The sequence below is a fragment of the Mobula birostris genome, chromosome 13 (assembly GCF_030028105.1).
Source record: "Mobula birostris isolate sMobBir1 chromosome 13, sMobBir1.hap1, whole genome shotgun sequence".
NCBI lineage: Eukaryota > Metazoa > Chordata > Chondrichthyes > Myliobatiformes > Myliobatidae > Mobula > Mobula birostris.
Genome location: NC_092382.1, coordinates 23406789 through 23430310, shown reverse-complemented (window position 1 = coordinate 23430310; position 23522 = coordinate 23406789). Strand labels below are relative to the sequence as shown.

At 44.1% G+C, this 23522-nt stretch overlaps 2 protein-coding genes across 2 annotated transcripts in view; one reads left to right on the top strand and one right to left on the bottom strand.

The window, feature by feature from the left end:
- Positions 1 to 5639, top strand: part of LOC140208566 (uncharacterized) — a 189704-nt gene extending 184065 nt beyond the window's left edge. Inside the window, 1 exon segment of the mRNA XM_072277316.1 lies at positions 2855 to 5639. Coding sequence (XP_072133417.1) covers positions 2855 to 4099 — 1245 coding nt within the window. The 3' untranslated portion in view covers positions 4100 to 5639.
- The window catches only part of LOC140208576 (uncharacterized), a 69025-nt gene extending 49409 nt beyond the window's left edge, over positions 1 to 19616 (bottom strand). Inside the window, exon 1 of the mRNA XM_072277332.1 lies at positions 17794 to 19616. Coding sequence (XP_072133433.1) covers positions 17794 to 19253 — 1460 coding nt within the window. The 5' untranslated portion in view covers positions 19254 to 19616. The remainder of the gene's footprint in view (positions 1 to 17793) is intronic.
- Between the last annotated feature and the right edge of the window lie 3906 nt (positions 19617 to 23522).

The window sequence follows — 23522 nt, the reverse complement described above, 5'->3', positions numbered from 1 at the left end:
TGACTTTTTTTTTAGTCGTCTGCTGTTGGTTTCTAAAAGCTTCCCAATCGTTTTCACTCTTTTGTTTGCCCTCTCTTTGGCTTTTATGTTGGCTTTGGCTTCTCATTTCAACCACGGTTGTGTCCTCCTGCCTTTCCAATGTTTCCACATCTTTCGGATGTATCGATCACTGAGCTCCCAAATTGCTCCCAGAAACTCCAGCCATCGCTGCTCCGTTGTCACTCCCAACTTTTCCCTTCCAAACAAGTTTGGCCAGCTTCTGTGTCATAGAAACATGGAGAAGTTCCGTATGGAAACAGGCTATTTAGCCCATCTGGTCAATGCTGAAAAAACATTTAAGCTGTCTAATGCAAGGGTCCCCAACCTTTTTTGCACTGCGGACCGGTTTAATATTGACAATATTCTTGTGGACCGGCCAACCCGGTGGGGTGGGGGGGGCGGGGTTGGTGGGTAGGGTTGCCAACGGACAAGAGTAGCAGTCAAATACGTTGCGTTTACCCAGAGAAAGACTACAATGACCATGAACCCTTGCGCGGGCACCAGTGCGCATGCGCGTTGTGGCCTACCGATTTTTCCTGCAAATCCTTTTTCGTGATTCTATTCGGAGTGGGGGGGGGGCGGTGTTAATCATGACTGGAATATAGGTGATAAATGGCTAATACACCCAATTTCGTTTCTAAAAGTGTTTATCTAACGACTTTAATATTAAACACACAGCACATATTTTCCTCACATGAATATAGTGATAAGTCAATTATTAGAGGAGCTTGAAGTAAGTGATGAATGAACTTCCAGTAGAAGTGGCAGAAGCAGGTTCGATATTATCATTTAAAGAAAAATTGGATAGCTATATGGACAGGAAAGGAATGGAGGGTTATGGGCTGAGTGTAGGTCGGTGGGACTAGGTGAGAGTAGCGTTCGGCACGGACTAGTAGGGCAGAGATGGCCTGTTTCCGTGCTGTAATTGTTATATGGTTATATAGGTAAGTCAATAGCATCATGACATTTTAAGTAACGTTTGGATTTTAAACACACAGCACATATTTTCCCCGTATGAATATATAAGATCATTGGAACACACCAATATCGCTGAATCAGTGGGAGCCCTGGGCTTGTTTCCCTCCAACAACACGGTCCTATCGAGGGATGATGGGAGACAGCGATACTCGAAGTGAGTTCCTGTCCAGTCTATTCCGCAATTTAGTTTTCGTTGCATTCATTGGAGAAAACTCCGCTTCGCAGAAAAATGTTGGAAATGGAAGCAACGTTTTCAGTGCTTTCGTGGCTATCTCAGGATATTTAGCCTTGACTTTGATCCAGAATGCCGACAGGGATGTTATGTCAAACATACTTCTCAGCCCGCCGTCATTTGCAAGCTCGAGGAGTTGATCTCCTTCCCGCGCTGACACAGATGACGTGCGGGTCATGACCTCACATGCGTAATGGCTGATCAGTGGCCGTGACAGGGAATGAGAAAAGGTGCAGCTGACTCATATCACCAAATCATATTGTTTCCTCGCGGCCCGGGAGCACATGCTTTGCGACCCGGTGGTTGGGGACCGCTGGTCTAATGCAACTACCTGCACCGAGACCATCGCCCTCCATACCCCTATCATCCAGGCTCCCATCCAAACTTCTTTGAAATGGTGAAACCGAGTTCATATTCACCACCTGTGCTGACATCTCAATCCACACTCTCACAACCACTGCAGGAAAGAGCTTTTCCAAATATTCCCATTAAATTTTCACCTTCCCCACTTACCTATGACCTCTGGTTGTCATCCCACCCAACCTCAGTGAAAAAAGCTGCTTGCATTTACCCTATCTATACCCTCATAATTTTATATACTTCTAACAAATCCTCAAAGCAATGTGTAATTTCCTTGTTTATGTTTAGAGCCTTTTTTTGGTGTATAAGATGATGAGGGCATTGATCATGTGGAGAGCCAGAGGTTTATTCCCAGGGCTGAAATGGCTAACACGAGGGACATAGTTTTAAGGTGCTTTGAAATAGATACTGAGGGGATGTCAGGGGTAAGTTTTTTACACAGAGAGTGGTGGGTGCGTGGAATGCACTGCCGGCTATTTGTGTGAGAGTGTTTCAGTTCCTGTGGGGACAGGAGCCCATGCAGCTCAGTGGGAACATGGAATAATATCAATGGACAGAGTCAAACTGAGCCAGGTCACAGATTGGAGATGGCAGAAATGCCCCATTCTTAGAGAAACAGGAAGAGCATCAGAGAATTTAATGGTCATTCCAGATACCAGCACTGTGCCCAGTTAGAAGATGATTTCTCTCTCCAACTTGGGTTGAACCTCACTGTAACAGTGTGATGCCAGATCACACCTTGGCAACTCAAGTGATCTCATCTGAAATGTTGTCCGTCACTCATTGATCGATTTTGTAAATCTTTTTACAGATTAAAAATGACAAGGAATTTGTCTACGGGAATCTCGAACACAACACGCCAGTTTTGCTGTCTTTGTCCAGATATTTAAGAAGTGGAGCAAGGGATTCACTCGATTCTCCTTCCTGCTCAGACTGTGTGGAGAGATTCATTTGATCATCTGACCAACTGGCATGCCCATCATATTACACAAGGGAACCCATTCACCTGCTCAGACAGTGGGAGTGGATTCACTCCGTCATCTCAACTGAAGGTACATCAGCAAGTTCACACTGAGACAAGGCCATTCACCTGTTCTATGTGTGAGACAGGATTCAGTCGGTCTTCCCACCTGGACACACAGGTCAGTTCACTTCGAACAGAGGCTGGTCATCTGCTGAATTTGTGGGGAAGGATTCACTTGGTTATTCAACCGAATGTCTCACCAGCGAGTTCACACCAGGGAGAGGCCGTTCACCTGCTCAGACTGTGGGAAGGGATTCACTCAGTCATCTAACCTGAAGGTACATCAGAGAGTTCATACTGGGGAGAGGCCGTTCACCTGCTCAGACTGTGGGAAGGGATTCACTCAGTCATCTAACCTGAAGGTACATCAGAGAGTTCATACTGGGGAGAGGCCGTTCACCTGCACAGACTGTGGGAAGGGATTTGCTCGATCATCTGATCTACAGATACATCAGCGAGTTCACACTGGGGAGAGGCCGTTCACCTGCTCAGACTGTGGGAAGGGATTCACTTCGTCATCTCAACTGAAGGAACATCAGAGAGTTCACACGGGGGAGAGGCCGTTCACCTGCTCAGACTGTGGGAACGGATTCACTTCGTCATCTCAACTGACGGTGCATCAGCGAGTTCACACTGGGGAGAGGCCGTTCACCTGCTCAGACTGTGGGAAGGGATTCACTCGATCACCTGATCTGCAGATACATCAGCGAGTTCACACTGGGGAGAGGCCATTCACCTGCTCAGTCTGTAGGAAGGGATTCACTCAGTCATCTCATCTGCAGATACATCAGCGAGTTCACACAGGGCAGAGGCCGTTCACCTGCTCAGACTGTGGGAAGGGATTCACACAGTCAGCTCACCTACAAGAACACCAGTCAGTTCACACTGGGGAGTGGCCATTTACCTGCTCAGTCTGTGGGAAGGGATTCACTTGCTCATCTAAACTGAAGGTACATCAGCGAGTTCACACTGGGGAGAAGCCATTCACTTGCTCAGTCTGTGGGAAGGGATTTAATTTATCATCTCATCTGAAGGTACATCAGCGAGTTCACACTGGAGAGAGGCCGTTCACCTGCACAGACTGTGGGAAGGGATTCACTCAGTCATCCGACCTACTGAAACACCAGCGATTTCACACTGGGGAGAGGCCGTTCACCTGCTCAGTCTGTGGGAAGGGATTCACTCGATCACCTGATCTACAGAGACACCAGCAAGTTCACACTGGGGAGAGGCCGTTCACCTGCTCAGACTGTGGGAAGGGATTCACTCAGTCATCCCAACTGAAGGTGCATCGGAGAGTTCACACTGGGGAGAGGCCGTTCACCTGCTCAGACTGTGGGAAGGGATTCACTCAGGCATCTCACCTACTGAGACACCAGTCAGTTCACACTGCGTAGCGGCCATTCGCCTGCTCAGTCTGTGGGAAGGGATTCACTCGATCACCTGATCTACAGATACATCAGTGAGTTCACACTGGGGAGAGGCCATTCGCCTGCTCAGTCTGTGGGAAGGGATTCACACAGTTAGCTAACCTACAAGCACACCAGTCAGTTCACACTGGGGAGAGGCCATTCACCTGCTCGGTCTGAGAAGGAAGTCACTCAGTTGTCCAACCTACAGAGACACCCGCAAGTTCATATAACCATATAACAATTACAGCACGGAAATAAGCCAACTTGGCCCTTCCAGTCCATGCTGAACGCTTACTCTCATTTAGTCACATCTACCTGCCTCTACCCTCCATTCCTTTCCTGTCCAAATACTGATCGAATTTTTTTTAAATGACAAAATCGAACCTGCCTCTACCACTTCAACTGGAAGCTCGTTCCACACAGCTACCATTCTCTGAGTAAAGAAGTTCCCCCTCGTGTTACCCCTCAACTTTTGCCCCTTAACTCTCAACTAATGTCCAGTTGTTTGAATCTCCCCTACTCTCAATGGAAAAAGCCTATCCACGTCAAGTCTATCTTTCCCCCTCATAATTTTAAATACCTCTATCAAGTCCCCCCTCAACCTTCTACGCTCCAAAGAATAAAGATCTAACTTGTTCAACCTTTCTCTGTCACTCAGGTGCTGAAACCCAGGGAACATTCTAGTAAATCTCCTCTGTACTCTATTTTGTTGACATCTTTCCTGTAACTCGGTGACCAGAACTGTACACAATACTCCAAATTTGGCCTTAACAATGCCTTGTACAATTTTAACATTACATCCCAACTCCTATACTCAATGCTCTGATTTACAAAGGCCAGCATACCAAAAGCTTTCTTCACCACCCTATCCACATGAGATTCCACCTTCAGAGAACTATGCACCATTTTCCTAAACATGAGGAATTCTGCAGATGCTGGAAATTCAAGCAACACACATCAAAGTTGCTGGTGAACGCAGCAGGCCAGGCAGCATCTCTAGGAAGAAGTACAGTCGACGTTTCATGGGTATGGTGGATTTCTACCACTGTTTCCTCCCCTCAGCAGTCCGAATCATGCACCCCCTGTTCACCCTGATGTCGGGTAAGGGCAAGGACATTACCTGGGATAAAGAGGCCGCAGCCGCTTTTGTTAAAACCAAAGAAGCCTTAGCAAACGCCGCGATGCTAGTGCACCCCAGAATGGGCGTTCCTACTGCCCTCACGGTGGACGCATCCAACACAGCAGTTGGTGGAGTGCTGGAACAACTCATCGAGGGTCGCTGGCAACCCCTGGCATTCTTCAGCAAACACCTACGACCACCCGAACTCAAATACAGTGCTTTCAACCGGGAGCTATTGGCACTATACCTGGCAATCCGGCATTTCAGATATTTCTTAGAAGGTAGGCCCTTCACTGCGTTCACAGGCCACAAACCGCTTACCTTTGCGTTCACTAAGGTGTCCGACCCCTGGTCTTCCCACCAGCAGCAACATCTGTCCTACATCTCCGAATATACGACGGACATCCGGCATGTCCGGGAAAGGACAACGTCGTGGCGGACGCACTATCCAGACCTACCATACAGGCCCTGTCCCAGGGGGTGGACTATGCAGCGCTGGCAGAGGCACAGCAGGCAGACGCTGAGATCTCCAGTTACAGGACTGCAGTCTCCGGTTTACAGCTCCAAGACCTCCCCGTAGGCCCAGGTGAGAGGACCCTACTGTGTTACGTAGCTACCGGCCAACCCCGCCCCATCATCCCAGCAGCCTGGCGCCGGCAGGTTTCCGAATCCATTCACAACTTAGCGCACCCCTCCATCAGGACAACCGTCCGGCTGGTCGCCAACAGGTTCGTGTGGCATGGACTGCGTAAACAGGTCTGTGAATGGGCCAAAATGTGCATGCAGTGCCAAACGGCCAAGGTGCAGCGGCACACCAAGGCTCCGCTGCAGCGGTTCGAACCCACCCGCTGGAGGTTCCACCACATTCATGTGGATATCGTGGGGCCCCTGCCAGTATCACGAGGAGCGCGGTACCTCCTAACTATGATAGACTGGTGCACCAGATGGCCACAGGCAGTCCCGCTCACCGACACCACCTCCGAATCCTGCGCCCGAGCACTGATCGCAACCTGGGTAGCCCGCTTCGGGGTACCTGCCCACATTACCTCCGACAGGGGAGCCCAGTTCACCTCCAGCCTGTGGTCGGCTATGGCCAGCCTTTTAGGATCGCAGCTACACCACACAAATACCTTCCACCATCACCTGAAGTCGGCTCTCATGGCCGTCTTGGAGGGGCCTAACTGGGTGGACAAACTTCCCTGGGTCCTGCTCGGAATCCGCTCGGCGCCCAAGGAGGATCTGCACACCTCATCAGCCAAGTTGGTGTACGGCGCACCCCTGGTCGTCCCAGGAGAGTTCATACCAGCCCCAAGGGGGCAAGAGGAAGAACCCACAGCAGTCCTGGTCTGACTACGGGAGCGTCTCAGTAACCTGGCCCCCATCCCCACTTCACAGCACGGACAGAGCCCGACCTGCGTACCCAAAGACCTGCAGAACTGTAAGTTTCTTTTTGTACGACGGGGCGGACACTGGGCACCGCTACAGCGGCCCTACGAGGGGCCGTTTAAGGTGATCAGGAACAACGGGTCCACGTTCGTGCTGGACATTGGGGGGAGAGAGGAGGTTTTCACGGTGGACCGACTCAAACCGGCCCATGTGGACTTGGCGCAGCTGGTCCAGGCTCAGGCACCGCGGCGCAGGGGCAGACCTCCCAAACAGAGGCCGATCCAGACTGTGGACATTGGGGGAGGTATCGCCGGTTCTGGGGGCGGGGGGTGGTTACGTGGTGACCCACTTTCTAGCACACACGAACCGGCGCGCGCTGGCAGAGAGGCCGGCCCCAAAAAGGGCGCCAGGCCATCTTCAGCAGCAGGGGGGAAATCCCGTGCGCGGAAAGGGTCTGTGATTATGCATTCCCCACAGCAGTCCCACCCAGGGAGGGCGGGAACAGGAAGGCTTTAAAGCAGGCCGCAAAGTTTGAATAAATCTCTTTTATCACAACTCTAACTCACCGACTACGTGTGGTTATTTTTAGCGCTGTGTGTAGCACACAGCTACAATATAATATTTTCAAGTCTGCGAGCCAATACTTTGGATAAAATTTTAGAATCGAAATTGAGTAAAGAGATTGGTCTATACAAAGAACATACAGTAAGATTCTTATTCTTTTTGAGAATGAGCGAAATGGAAGCTTCGTAAGAAGACTGCGGTAGTCTTCCTGCCTTAAAGGAATCTGTAAGGGTAGAACATAAGTGTGGTATAAGCAAGGAGGAAAAAGCCTTATAAAACTCTCCAGAGAATCCAGCGGGTCCTGGGGATTTCCCAGAATGCAAATCTCAAATAGCCTGAGCAATTTCCTCCTGGGAAATAGGTTGATCCAATTGCCTACGATCATCTAACGAAAGATTTGGGATATTTAATTGATCTAAAAATTATTCATTGCAATATTATCATTAACAGAGTCAGAACTATACAATTTAGAATAAAATTCCCTAAAAGTGGCATTAATTTCAAGGTGGTCAGTTGTCATGTCCTCATTAATTTTATGTATTTCTTTAATTTGCCGATTGGCTGAAAATGGCTTCAATTGATTAGCCAGTAGCTTACCAGTTTTATCTCCGTGAATATAAAGTTGACTGAGAGAAGACGGTGGCGTGACGAAGCGCACAGCGGCCACTCCAGTGATGAATATTGTTATTTGTCAAGTAGGATGCTGTGCACGATCCTGATTTGATGGAGACGGATGTGAGAAGCACGGAGGAACATCTGGTGTAACTTCTGAAATGCCTGTTTCGCTGCCGCTGCTACTGTGCAATCTAGAATCTCCGGAGGGGAAGGCCCTGAATCCTCGGCTTTGCCTGTTGCTTGGCGGCCAGGACCAGGGTCAAAGCACTCAGCAGAGATGGTGCTGGATGTCGGAGGGCTGGTCGGAGGCTCGACATTTTCGGATGGACTCAGAGTCGGCTGTGGTCGGGTGCTTCCAGGGTGCTACATCGGCAAGTTTGCGGCGCTGGAAGTTCATGGCAGGGAGAGTTTCTTCCTTCTACCATCTGTGTGAAATGATGGGGCTATCGGGACTTTGAGACTTTTTTTTTACCGTGCCCATGGTCTGCTCTTTATCAAATACAGTATTGTTTTGCAGGGTTGTAACTATGTTATAATTATGTGGTTTTTGTCAGTTTTAGTCTTGGTCTGTCTTGTGTTTCCATAATATACTGGAGGAACATTGTATCATTTCTTAATGCATGCATTACTAAATGACAAACGAGGACTGAGTGTCCTCATAATCTAATCTTATCTTTTAAAAGTTGGCTTTCAATTGGATACATTAAAAGATCATATTTAGTTTTAGTTTCAGTACGTCTCTTATATGTTTCAGGATCAGGAACTGAAGCATATGTATGGTCCAGTTGCTTTAACTGATTGGCTAATTCATTTCTTTCTTTGTTAGCTTTTTTAATGATGTTTGTGATATAAGAAATAATTTGACCCCAGATGTATGCTTTAAAAGTATTCCATATGATAAGGCTAGACGTCTTTTCCAACATATTTTCTTCAACAATAAAGAGTAATTTGATTCTCCATAAATGTTTAAAAAATCTTCATCGGATAACAGAGTTAAATTAAATTGCCAAAATCTACTCATGGGGATAGGACCAGGAAGCTTTAAAAAATAGAATTACAGGAGAGTGGTCAGAGATAGCAATCTCTTTATATTCAACCGATTGAACTAACAGAATCATTTGACTACCAATAAAAAAAGTCAATCCCAGTATAAGTATGATGGACATGAGAGAAAAAAAAGAATACTCCCTGTCCGTCGGATGAAGAAATCGCCAAGCATCAACTCTACCACATATAGTTAGAAACGATTGGATAAACAAAGCTGATTTATTAAGTGTGGCTGGTTTAATAGATGAGCGATCTAATACTGGATCTAACCAGCAGTTAAAATTTCCTCCCATCACAAGGGAGTACGTACACAAATCTGGCAAAAATGAAAATAGACTTTCAAAAAATCATAGATCATCTACATTGGGGGCATAAACATTAGCAAAAACAATCAATTTACTGTCTGAACTCCGATACAATAACAAATCGACCATTAGGGTCCGAAACAACTTTATGCTGAATAAAGGAAATTGTATTGCCTACAAAAATCGAAACTCCACATGATTTTGCATTAAACGAAGAGTGGAATTGCATATCCTACCACCGAGTAAAAAAAAACGTAAGCTATCACAGCTGCGTATGTGTGTTTCTTGTAAAAAAAAAAGGTGCTTTTAATTTTTGAATATAAGCAAACACTTTGTTCCTTTTGGTGGGGTGATTCAGCCCTTTCACATTCAAATTAAATAGGTTACTATTTCAAACCATTTTAAATACTAATCAACATGTAACTAAAAATATCTGGCCATGACTTATTAAAACTAGAAAGCAAACCATAAAGTAAGATATTCAAACAAACAATCATATATATTTTTTTCTCTTTTTCAATCTTTATTAGTATCATAATAATAAACATACCACAGTATTGATACAAAATTATTGGGAATACAGCATTGTAATTTTCATAGTTAAATATAAGCCCAGTTGACACATGACTATTAAATCTCCCTATCATACATGATACAGATGAACAATATAAAACAAAGAAATCTATATAAAAAAATCCTGAAAAAGAAAAAAAAAACAGAAATATATCCCGGAAAAAAAAACTAACATAAACAATGTTAATCAACTAAACTAAAAAAAGGCATGGGCTGTTTTGTAACATCGTTAAAAAAAGGGAACCATTAGTGTTGTTGACTCCGTTCCTCTCACCATGTATTACAAAGAAATAAAATAAGTTTGGAAAAGGTCAAGTTACATCATATGAAAATGTTTAATAAATGGCCTCCAAGTCTTCTTCGAATTTAATAGAGGGATCATAAACAACACTTCTAATTTTTTTTTTCAAATTTAAACACAACATAGTTTGAGAAAATCAATGAAATGTGGTGGGAGGATTAATCTCTTTCCAATTCAGCAAAATGGATCTTCTAGCCATTAATGTAAGAAATACAATCATCCGACGAGCTGAAGGGGTTAAATGACTTGATTCTATCATTGGTAACCCAAAAATGGCAGTAATAGAGTGAGGTTGTAGGTCAATATTCAAAACAGTTGAGATAATATCAAAAATATATTTCCAATATTTTTTTCAACAAAGGACATGACCAAAACATTTGAGTTAGAGAAGCTATCTCAGAGTGACATCTATCACAGATAGAATTTATATGAGAATAATAACTAGATAATTTATCCCTAGACATATGAGCCCTATCTACTACTTTAAACTGTATCAACGCATGTTTCGCACATATAGATGAATTAACTAATTGAAGATGTTTTTCCCATTTTTCAATTGGTACAATAATCTTAAGTTCCCTTTCCCAATCACTCTGATTTTTATTAGACATATTTTCATAATTATATCATAAATAATTGCTATTACACCATTCTGAAGAGGCTTTAAATCTAATTTTGTTTTTCCAAAATATCCATTGATTATACAAACGTTTGTAAATTCGGGAAGGTAGGAAAAACAGTATTTTAGAAAAATTTCTAACTTGTAAATATCTAAAAAAGTGAGATCTAGGCAAATTATATTTATTAGTTGTTCAAAAGACGTGAAACAATTATCTGAAAATAAATCACAAAATCGTACTCTACTTTTAATTTTCCAAGCCAAATATTCTTAATCTATAGTAGTGGGTTGAAAAAAGAAATTAGATACAATAGGACTTGCTAAAGTAAATTGATTCAACCCAAAAAGAATTCCAAATTGAAACCATATATGTCAAGTATATTTAACTATTGGGTTATCCATTTGTTTATACAATTTAGAAAGAGTAAAGGGAAGTGAAGACCCTAAAATAGAACCCAATGAAAACCCTTGTAAAGAATTACATTCAAGACTCACCCAACGTGGACTTGAAGTTGCGTCCAAGTCTCATAACCAAAAATTTAAATATCAAATGTTAATTGCCCAATAGTAAAATCTAAAATTCAGCAAAGCTAAACCTCACCTCCTTTTTAGATTTCTGTAAATGTCCTTTGTCTAACCTAGGATTTTTGTTCTGCCATATATATGAGGAGATTTTGGAATCAACATTATCAAAAAATAATTTTGGAATGAAAATTGGCACCACTTGAAATACGTATAAAAACTTAGGCAAAATAATCATCTTGATAACATTGATCTGACCGATCAACGATAAAGACATTGGTGACCATTTAGTAAACAAAAGTTTAATCTGATCGATTAAAGGTAGAAAAATTAGCTTTAAATAAATCTTTATGCTTTTTCGTAATTTTAACCCCTAAATATATAAAAGAGTCAGTAACCAATTTAAATGGTAAACATCCATCAATAGAAACCTGCATATTTAGGGGAAATAGTTCATTCTTATTAAGCTTAAATTTGTAACCAGAGAAATTACTAAACTGAGCCAACAAGAATAAAGTAACAGGAATAGATTTTCCAGGATTAGAGATGCATAATAACAAATCATCCGCATATAATGATAACTTATGTATTTCATTTCCACGGGTAATACCAAAAATGTTAGGTGAGTCTCGGATACCAATTGCTAAAGGTTCAAGGGCAATATCAAATAATAATGAACATCCCTGCCTAGTACCCCGAGATAGACGAAAAAAGGAAGATCTTTGATTGTTACTACAAACAGAAACTACAGGGGAATGATATATCAATTTAATCCAAGATATAAATATCAGACTGAAATTACATTTCTCAAACATGGTAACTAAATATGGCCATTCAACTCTGTCGAAAGCTTTCTCAGCATCTAATGAAATAATACATTCCAGGACGTTAAATGAAGGAGTATAAACAATATTCATTAACCTCCTAATATTAAAAAAAAATGAATAATGATTTTAAATAAATCCTGCTTGGTCCACAGAGATAATTTGAGGTAGTACCTTTTCTAACCTAGTTACTAATATTTTAGAAAAAAAATTGGCGTCTACATTCAAAAGCGATATCGGTCTGTATGATGCACAATCAGTAGGATCTTTATTCTTTTTAAGAATTAAAGAAATAGAAGCTTCATAAAATGATTGTGGTAATTTACCTAATCTGATTGCTTCTTTAAATATTCTAGACGACCAAGGAGAGAGAATAGAGGAAAAACTTTAAAAATTCCACTGTAAAACCATCAGGACCAGGTATTTTGCCAGAGTTCATTGTTATTTCTTCATCTGTAATAGGAGTTTCTAATGTTGAACATTCTTGGGGTGATAATTTCGGAAAGTTCAATTTCCTTAAAATATCATGCACAGTGTTAGAGTCATGAGGAAAATCAGAATTGTATAAAGAAATATAAAATTCTTGAAAAGTTTTATCTCGTCATGATCAACTGTCAAAGTGTCATCATGTTTACGAATTTTGATAATTTGACGTTTAACCAAAGTAGTTTTCAATTGATTAGCTAATAATTTACCCAATTTATCACTATGAATATAGAACTCACTTCTAGTTTTCATTAATTGATTTTCAATTGAGGATGTTAATAATAAGTTATGTTCCATTTGAAGTTCGACTCTCTGTTTGTAGAGCTCCTTACTAGGAGCAATAGAATATTTCTTATCAATTTCTTTAATTTTATCAACCAACAAAAATGTTTCATTCTTAATACGTTTGTTTAAACCAACAGAAAAAGAAATAATCTGTCCGCAGATATAAGCTTTAAAAGCATCCCAAACTGTGCCTTTGGAAATTTCTTCCGTAATGTTAGTTGGAAAAAAAGAAATCAATCTGTTCCTTCATAAATTTAACAAAGTACAGGTCTTGAAGCAAATTGGAATTAAATCGCCATTGCCTATTAGTACAAGTGGTATCCATTAACTTGATAGAAAGTTTCACTGGAGCATGATCTGAAATGGCGATAATGTCATATTTGCAGTCGATTACAGATGGAATTAGATGAGTCAATAAAAAAATAATCAATTCGAGAATAAGAATGATAAACATGTGAGAAGAATGAAAACTCTTTGTCCTTAGGGTGCAGGAATCTCAAACAATTATATATTCAACCCAACACAGCTCCCAGAGAGAAATAGGCCCTACGCCCTCCCCCATCCAAAGCGAGAAAGCTGACCAATAGACAGTCAGTGAGCTAAGAACTAAGTACCGGCCCCAAAAAAATCCTGTTGACAGAAAAAACTCCAGTCTTGCAAGGTCATTATGTCCCTATCAATACACAACATAAAAAGCAAAAGAACTCAGTATTCGAAAATATGAAAAGGTCACTTTAAACAAATCCAAAGAAAGCTGTATTAAAATAAAGCCTCAAAAAGGGATAAAATAAAGTAGTATCAAAAAAAAACAACAGACAATATATGAACAGCCAAATGTAAGCTTAATGAAACCTTATTTTAAATTCATATTAACAGAAGAAAAAACTTGATCAAATAAGAAGTATAACAGTTTTAGACTTCATCCTTCAGAAAATCTTTTGCATCTTCAACTGACTTTATTCTTTTTCACAATCCGTTCTTCAAAACAATACTCAGATGAGCGGGGAACCGAAGGGATGGTTTATATCCTTCATTATAAAATTCCAACATAACTTCTTTATATTTCATGCAATCAGTCAAAATTTCAGGTGAATAGTCTTCCACAAATCTAACCATGTAACTTTGGAAATCAATCATTCCTTGTCGCCGGGTATGGCAAATTAAAAGGCCCTTAATATGAAACTCCTGAAAGGTTAGTCCGACCGATCTGGGTTTCGCCGCTGAGGACAACGGCTTCAAAGTCAGAGAGCCAAAAGCTCGATTGAGCTTCGGCTCAGAAGTGAATAAAGCTGGGAAAATCTGCTTCAGAAAGTTTGCAAAGACTTCGAACGGTCAGCGCCTTCAACTGATTCTTCAAGACCCAGGATTTGCAAGTTATTTCTCCTGTTCCTGTTTTCGAGACTGATGATCCTTTTCAGCATTTTATCACTGGATAAAGATAACTCTTTGCAGAGTTTAATTTTATCTTCAATGTCCTCTTCAAGTGTCATTAGCTTCGCAGTATTCTCCTGAATTTGGTTCTCATGCTCAAATAAAGTTTGTTGAATTGTATCCAATTTGCTGTTAAGCCATTGAAACTCCTCAGAGAATTCCTATTTCTGCGATTTAAGGAAGTCACTGATTGAATCCAAAGTGACTGGGGATTCATCTTCTGTTTCTCTTTCTTTTGCAAATGCTCTGGTTCTTTTCCCAGCCATAGTAAAGCAGTATTGAAGTATTATAATAAGGTTTCAAAAAAAAAGACTGGTAGGAAACAATTAAGTAAACAGGGTAGGAGCAATCGAAAAGCGACCAACAGGGCTCTGACTGCTTCTTATATCTAACATCTGCTTCCTTCTTCCACTTGACGAGTTGCCTCACATGTTTCGTCAGCCATGATTCCCTTTTCCTACCATTTTTTCCTTGCCTCAGTGGGACAAACCTATCCTGAACCCTGCACAAGTGGTCCCTAAACTTCCTCCACATTACTTCTGTGCTTTCACCTTTGAACACCTGTTTCCAATTTATTCTCGCTAGTTCCTGCCTCATCCATTCATAGTTAGCCATTCCCCAGTTAAGCACTTTCCCATTTTGTCTGTTTTTATCCTTTTCCATAGCTATGCTAAAGCTAAGGGAGTTGTGGTCACTCTCACCAAAATGCTCCCCCACCAAGAGGTCTGCCACCTGACCAGGTTCATTACCTAGAACTAGATCCAGTATGGCCTCTCCTCTCATCGGCCGGTCCCCATACTGTGTCAAGAATCCTTCTTGAACACACCTGACAAATTCAGCCCCGTCTATCCCCCTTGCAGTCAAGAGGTGCCAGTCAATATGAGGGAAGTTGAAATCACCCATAACTACAACCCTGTATTTCCTGCACCATTCTAAAATCTGCCTGCTTATCTGCTCCTCGGTGTCCCGAGGGCTATTTGGGGGCCTATAGACTACTCCCAGCACAGTGATTGATCCCTTCCTATTTGTGACTTCCACCCACACCGACTCAGTGGACACCCCCTCTGCAGCGTCCTCCCTTTCTACAGCTGTGATACTATCCCTGACCAGTAATGCTACTCCCCCCCTTTTCTACCTCCCATCCTATTCCTTTTAAAACACCTAAACCCCGGTACCTGCATCAGCCAATCCTGCCCTTCCTCCAGCCAAGTTTCAGTAATGGCCACAACATCGTAGTTCCATGTACTGATCCATTCTCTAAGTTCATCCCCTTTATTCCTAATACTCCTAGCGTTGAAATAGACACATTTCAACCCCTCGAACTGGCTACATGTATGTTTTGTCCCCTGTCTGTCCTTCCTCAGCAACTCAGAACACACAGCATCATGCCCTTGTCCTTCTACCCACATCTCTGCACTCACATTCTGATTCCCACCCCCCTGACAAACTAGTTTAAACCCTCCCCAACAGCTCTAACAAACCTGCCCACCAGGATATTGGTCCCTTTCCAGTTCAGGTGCAGCCCGTCCTTGTTGTACAGGTCAGACCTTCCCCAGGAGAGATCCCAATGCTCCAGAAATCTGAACCCCTGCCCCCTGCACCAACTCTTCAGCCACACATTCAACTGCCATGACTTCCTGTTCCTACCCTCTCTGTCTCGTGGCACAGGCAGCAATCCTGAGATTACCACCCTTGAGGTCCTGCTTTTTAACTTTTTTTTCCCTAACTCCCCATATTCCTTCTTCAGGACTTCATCCCTACTCCTATCTATGTCATTGGTCCCCACGTGGACCACGACATCTGGCTGCTCACCCTCTCTCCTGAGAATACCGAGAACTCCATCCGAGATATTGTGGACTCTGGCACCAGGGAGGCAACAGACCATCCGGGATTCTATATCTTTCCCACAGAACCTCTTATCTGTCCCCTTAACTATCGAATCCCCTATCTCTACTGCTCTCCTCTTTTCACTCCTTCCTTTCTGAGCTGAGGGTCCAGTCTCGGTGCCAGAGACGCGACCACTACAATTTGTCCCTGGTAGGTCATCCCCACCAACAATATCCAAAACAGTATACTTATTGTTGATGGGAACGGCCACAGGGGTGCTCTGCTCTTTCTGTCTATTCCCCTTCCCTCTCCTGACAGTCACCCGACCTGTCTCCTGGCTTTTAGGGGTGACTGTCTCCCTGAAACTCTGATCTATTACTGCCTCTGCCCCCCGAATGAACCGATTTGACAGGAGCTGCAGCTGGATGCACCTCTTGCAGGTGTAGACATCGGAGAAAATTGTGCTGTCCCTGACTTCCACGTCCTGCAATCGGAGCACTGGACTGCCCTATCTACTGCCTCTATTACTGACTCCTAGGTTAATTAATTAAATAAACTTACCCGGTCTTACCTCACTGGGAGCAAGGTCATCCTCTGCCTCTGCTCGCTGAAATCTCTTGAGCCAAATCCCCAAAGCTCCACTCCTTCACTGGCCCACTCACTCACTAGCCGCTCCACTTGAGCTGCCCCTCTTTTTATTTGTCTGTTGAGTTTTTCAATTTTCAATTGCCCAATCAGCTGCTGTCTGCTGAGTCTGAGCTATCCAAATCTTGATTGACATGACTGCACAATCCAACTGCCAGAACCTCTCGAGCCAAAGCCTCAAAGCTCCACTCCTTCACTGGCCGCTCTCCACTCCAGTCCATATAAAACTCCAGTCCCAATAAGGTGAATACACAGCAGAAGAAACTCCTCCCACACTCAGTGACCAGGGTGCAGAACTGGGTGTGGTGAGCATCAGCAATAATTGCAGAGTTCAGCACCGACAGTCACTCTCGAAATTGCATTCAGCAATGGCGACGAACAAATATCCAGCAAGCAGTTTATTGAAACTTTCTCCCCAGTGTGAACCTGGTAGTGTGTCACAAGTGTAACATGCTGTGAGGTTTCACTGTTAATGTAATGGCCCCTCTGTAATGTTTCACTGCTGAGGTAATGGTTTCTCTGCAGCAGCAATGTTTAGGTTACGACTAGAGATAACAGGGTTTTGGAGTGCGGGGCTATCCAATGAGAGAAATGTTCTTTCTTGTGAGTCTGGAAGAGAGATTTTCACGGTCTTTTGCTGGGGAGAGATGAGAAGTCGCAAATGGAGAGAGTGGGCCCTTCTTCTTTTTTTCTTTACTAACCCTATAGTCAAAGTAAGAACTATAAAGCCCAATTGTTTATTCACATATTATGTACCGTTTGTTATTTCGGGGTACTGATTTGTAACAGGGGACACATCGAGCAGCATCCACCCAAATGAGATTTCTTAAGTTTGGCCGGGCTGGGGGGCTATCACCTCCTACATTAAGCTGCTTGCCGAAGCAAGAGTTACATAAGGTTAGATGACTGAGTGCATCCTTTCCAACATTTACAGCAGGTGAACAGCTTCTCCCCAGTGTGAACTCAATAGTGCACATTTGGTGCAGATGGCTGAGGGAATCTCTTCCCAAAGTCTGAGCAGGTGATCGGCCTCTACCCTGTGTGAACACGCTGGTGTCTCCGTAGGTTGGATGACCGAGTGAATCCCTTCCCACACACTGAGCAGGTGAACGGCCTCTCCCCAGTGTGAACAGACCAGTGTGCTTGTAGGTGGGATGACCGAGTGAATCCCTTCCCACACACTGAGCAAATGAACGGCCTCTCCCCAGTGTGAACTCGCTGGTGTACCTTCAGTTCAGATGATGTAGTGAATCCCTTCCCACATTTGGAGCAGGTGAACGGCCTCTCTCCAGTGTGAACTCGCTGATGTATCTTCAGTTCAGATGACTGAGTGAATCCCTTCCCGCAGTCTGAGCAGGTGAACGACCGCTCCCCGCTGTGAACTTCCTTGTGTGCCATTAGAGTGGATAACTGAGTGAATTCCTTCCCACAGTCTGAGCAGGTGAATGGCCTCTCTCCAGTGTGAATTCTCTGATGTATCTTCAGTTTAGATGACTGAATGAATCCCTTCCCACAGTCTGAGCAGGTGAATGGCCGCTCCCCACTGTGAATTCGCTGGTGTGTCAGTAGGGTGGATGACCGAGTGAATCCCTTCCCACAGTCTGAGCAGGTGAACGGCCTCTCCCCTGTATGAACTCGCTGATGTACCTTCAGTTGCGATGAGCAAGTGAATCCCTTCCCACAGACTGAGCAGGTGAACGGCCTCTCCCCAGTGTGAACTCGCTGATGCACCTTCAGTTCAGATGACTGAGTGAATCCCTTCCCGCAGTTTGAGCAGGTGAACGGCCGCTCCCCAGTATGAACTCGCTGGTGTACCTTCAGCTGGGATGAGCAACTGAATCCCTTCCCGCAGTCCGAGCAGGTGAACGGCCTCTCCCCAGTGTGAACTCGCTGGTGTACCTTCAGTTCAGATGACTGAGTGAATCCCTTCCCGCAGTTTGAGCAGGTGAATGGCCTCTCCCCAGTGTGAACTCGCTGGTGTACCTTCAGGTGAGATGAGCAAGTGAATGCCTTCCCACAGTCTGAGCAGGTGAACGGCCTCTCCCCAGTGTGAACAGACCAGTGTTCTTGTAGGTGGGATGATCGAGTGAATCCCTTCCCACACACTGAGCAGGTGAACGGCCGCTCCCCAGCGTGAACTCGCCGGTGTCTCTGTAGGACAGATAACCGAGTGAATCCCTTCCCACAGTCTGAGCAGGAGAATGGCCTCTCCCCAGTGTGAACTCGCTGATGTAGCTTCAGGTGGGATGAGCAAGTGAATCCCTTCCCACAGTCTGAGCAGGTGAAGGCACTCTCTCCAGTGTGAACTCGCTGATGTAGCTTCAGGTGGGATGAGCAAGTGAATCCCTTCCCACAGTCTGAGCAGGTGAACAGCTGCTCCCCAGTGTGAACTGACTGGTGTCTCAGTAGGTGAGATGAATTAGTGAATCCTTTCCCACAGTCGGAGCAGGTGAATGGCCTCTTCCCAGTGTGAACAGACAGGTGTGCTTGTAGGTGGGATGATTGAGTGAATCCGTTCCTACACACTGAGCAGATGAACGGCCTCTCCCCAGTGTGAACTCGCTGGTGTCTCTGTAGGACAGATGACGAAGTGAATCCCTTCCCACAGTCTGAGCAGGTGAATGGCCGCTCCCCAGTGTGAACTCGCTGGTGAGCCATTAGGTCAGATGACCGAGTGAATCCTTCCCCACAAATTTAGCAGATGACCAGCCTCTGCCCAGTGCGAAATGACTAGTGTGTCCACAGGTGGGAATACCGACTGAATCCTTTCTTACACACAGAACAGGTGAATGGCCTTGCCCAGTGTGAACTTGCTGATGTACCTTCAGTTGAAATGACTAACTGAATCCATTCCCACTGTCTGAGCAGATGAATGGGTTCCCCCGTGTAAAATGACGGGAATGCCAGTCGGTCAGATGATTGAGTAATTCCTCCCCACAGTCTGAGCAGGAAGGATGATCGAGTGAATCCCTTGCTCCACTTCTTAAATATCTGGACAGAGACAGCAAAACTGGTGTTTTGTGTTCGAGATTCCCGTAGACAAATTCCTTGTCATTTTTAACCTGTAAAAATATTTACAAAATCCATCATTGGGTGTTGGGCAATATTTCCGATGAGATCCCTTGAGTTTCAAGGTGTGATCTGGCATCACACTGTTACAGTGAAGTTAAATCCAAGTTGGAGAGAGAAATCATCTTCTAACTGGGCACAGTGCTGGTATCTGGAATGACCATCAAATTCTCTGATGCTCTTCCTGTCTCTATAAGAATGGGGCATTTCTGCCATTTCCAGTCTGTGACCTGGCTCAGTTTGACTCTCTGTGCTGGTATTATTCCCTGTTCCCACTGAGCTGCATGGGTTCCTGGTCCCACAGTAACTGGAACACTCACACAAATAGCCGGCAGTGCATTCCACACACCCACCACTCTCTGTGTAAAAAACTTACCCCTGACATCCCCTCGGTATCTATTTCCAAGCACCTTAAAACTATGCCCCTCGTGTTAGCCATTTCAGCCCTGGGGAACAACCTCTGGCTATCCACATGATCAATGCCCCTCATCATCTTATACATCTAAAAAAGGCTCTAAACATAAAGAAGGAAATTATACATTGCTTTGAGGATTTGTTGGAAGTATACAAAATTATGAGGGTATAGATAGGGTAAATGCAAGCAGCTTTTTCCACTCAGGTTGGGAGGGATGACAACCAGACATCATGGGCAAGTGGGGAAGGTGAAAATTTAACGGGAACATTTGGAAAAGCTCTTTACTGAAATGGTTGTGAGAGTGTGGAATGAGATGCCAGTACAAGTGGTGAATATGAGCTCCGTTTCACCATTTAAAAGAAGTTTTGATGGGAGCCTGGATGGTAGGGGGATGGAGGGCGAAGGTCCCAGTGCATTGACTAGATGGTCCAAATAGCCTGTTTCTGTACTGAACCTCTCCATGTTTCTATGACAGAGCAGCTGGACAAACTTGTCTGGAAGGGAAAAGGTAGGAGTGACAATGGAGCAGCAATGGCTGGAGTTTCTGGGAGCAATTCGGGAGCTGAGCGATCAATACATCCCAAAGAAGTGGAAGCATTGCAAAGGAAGGAGGACAAAATCCTGGCTGAAATGAGAAGTTAAAGCCAAAATAAAAGCCAAAGAGAGAGCAAACAAAAGAGCAAAAACTAACAGGGAATGGCCTTGCCAGTGTGAACTTACTGATGTACCTTCAATTGAAATGACCAACTGAATCCATTCCCACTGACTGAGCAGGTGAATGTGTTCCCCCTTGTGTAAAATGATGGGAATGCCGGTCAGTCAGATGATCGAGTGAATCCCTCCCCACAGTCTGAGCAGGAAGGATGATCGAGTGAATCCCTTGCTCCACTTCTTAAATATCTGGACAGAGACAGCAAAACTGGCGTGTTGTGTTCGAGATTCCCGTAGACAAATTCCTTGTCAGTTTTAACCTGTAAAGAGATTTACAAAATCCATCAATTGGTATAGCACAACAGTTCAGATGAAGTCAAGGTGTGATCCGACATCACACTGTTACAGTGAAGTTCAAACCAAGTTAGAGAGAGAAATCATCTCGTAACTGGGCACAGTGATGGTATCTGGAATGACCATCAAATTCTCTGATGTTCTTTCTGTCTCTATGAGAATGGGTACAGAGGAGATGTGAGGGGCAAGTTTTTTTATGCAGAGTGCTGAGTGTGTGGGATGGGCTGCTGGCGACAGTGGCAGAGGTGGATACAATAGGGTCATTTAAGAGACCCCTGGACAGGTATATGGAGCTCAGAAGATTAGAGGTAATTTCTCAGGTAAGGACATGTACGGCACAGCTTTGTGGGCCAACGAGCCTGTCTATGTTTCCACTGTCCCCAATCTGTGACCTGGTTCAGGTTGACTCTCTCCATTTGTATTATTCCCTGTTCCCAGTGAGCTGCATGGGTACCTGGCTCCACAGAAACTGAAACACTCTCACACACAAATAGCCTTTGTTGACATGCAGCTGGGAGTTTCTTTTATGCGTTATTAACTTGAAGTGCCACAGTTTTAACACCATATAAACAATTCCTGCTGAGATGAATGGTTGGTCCGCACAGCTGTTAAAAGGACTTAGTGTGAATTTTTGTATTATTTCAGGTTCTTGTCACAGTCACAGAAAATTACAGCACAGAAACAGGCCCTTTGGGCCATCTAGGTGGTGCCCAGCTGCTTAAACTTTCTACTCGCATACCCCTACCATCCAGGTACCTACACAAACCTCTTAAATGTTGAACTTGAGCTCGCATGCACCACTTGTGCTGGCTGCTCATTCCACACCCGGATGACCGTCTGTGTGAAGATGTTCCCCCTCATGTTCCCCTTAACGTTTCACCTTTCACACTGAACCCATGGTCTCTGGTTGTAGTCCCACCCAATCCCAGTGGAGAAAGTCAGCTTGCATTTACCCCATCTATGCCCCGCTATCACAATCAAATCTCTGCTCAATCTTCCACATTCCAGGGAATAAAGTCCTGATCTGTTCAATCTTTCCTTATAACCCAAGTCCTCCAGACCTGGCAACGTCCTTGTGAATTTTCGCAGAACTCTTTCAACCTCTTTTACATCTTTCCTGTAGGTAGGTGACCACAACTGCAAACAAGACTCCAAATCAGGCCTTACCAATATCTTCTACAATTCAACATAACATCCGTAAGACCGCAAGAAGCTGCAGAAGATCGTGAACACGGCGCAGCACATCACACAAACCAATCTTCCGCCCGTGGACTTACTTTACACCTCACGCTGTCGGAGCAGTGCTGCCAGGATAATCAAGGACACGACCCACCCAGCCAACAGACTTTTCGTCCCTCTTCCCTCCGGGAGAAGGTTCAGGAGCTTGAAGACTCGTACAGCCAGATTTGGGAACAGCTTCTTTCCAACTGTGATAAGACTGCTGAACGGATCCTGACCCGGATCTGGGCCGAACCATCCAAATATCCGGACCTGCCTCTTGGTTTTTTTGCACTACCTTACTTCCCATTTTTCTATTTTCTATTTATGATTTATACATTAAATTTTTAATATTGACTAATTTTAACTACTTTTAATATTTTAATATTTAATATTTGTAATCCAGGGAGTGTGAAGCGCAGAATCAAGTATCGCTGTGATGATTGTACATTCTAGTACAAATTGTTTGGCGACAATAAAGTATAAAGTATCTATCATTGTCAGTACTGTGGTTCATGAAGGCCAATGGGCTGAAATCCTGCTTTCCGTCCCTATCTAACTGTGACACCACTTTCAGTGAATTAAGGACTTGTACTCCCAGGTCCCTTTCTTCTACAACTCTCCACCGTGCCCGACCAGTCACGGTGAAAAACCTCCCTTGGTAGATCATACCAAAGTGCAACAACTCACATTGTCCGCATTAAATTCCATTTTCCATTTCTCAACCCATTTTCCCAGCTGGTCCAGATCGCACTGCAAGCCTTGATACTCTTCCTCACTGACCACTACACCACCAATCTTGGTGTCAGCCACAAATTTGCTGATCCAGTTAACCACACTATCATCCAGATTACTGGTATAGATGACAAACAATAACAGATCCAGTACAGATCCCTATGACACACCACTAGTCACAGGCCTCCAGTCAGAGAGGCAACCATCTGCTACCACACACTGGCTTCTCCCAAAGACAGTGTCTCATCCAATTTACTGTCTCATCTTGAATGCTGAGTGACTGAACCTTCTTGACCAACCTCCCATATGAGACTTTGTCAAGTGCCTTGCTGAAGTCCATGTAGACAACATCCACTTCCTTAACTGATAACTTCCTCGAGAGACTCTACAAGATTGGTTAGACATGACCTACCGTGCACAAAGCCCTGATGTCTATCCTTAATCAGTCCACATCTATCCAAATACTTACAGCATATCTCCAGTTC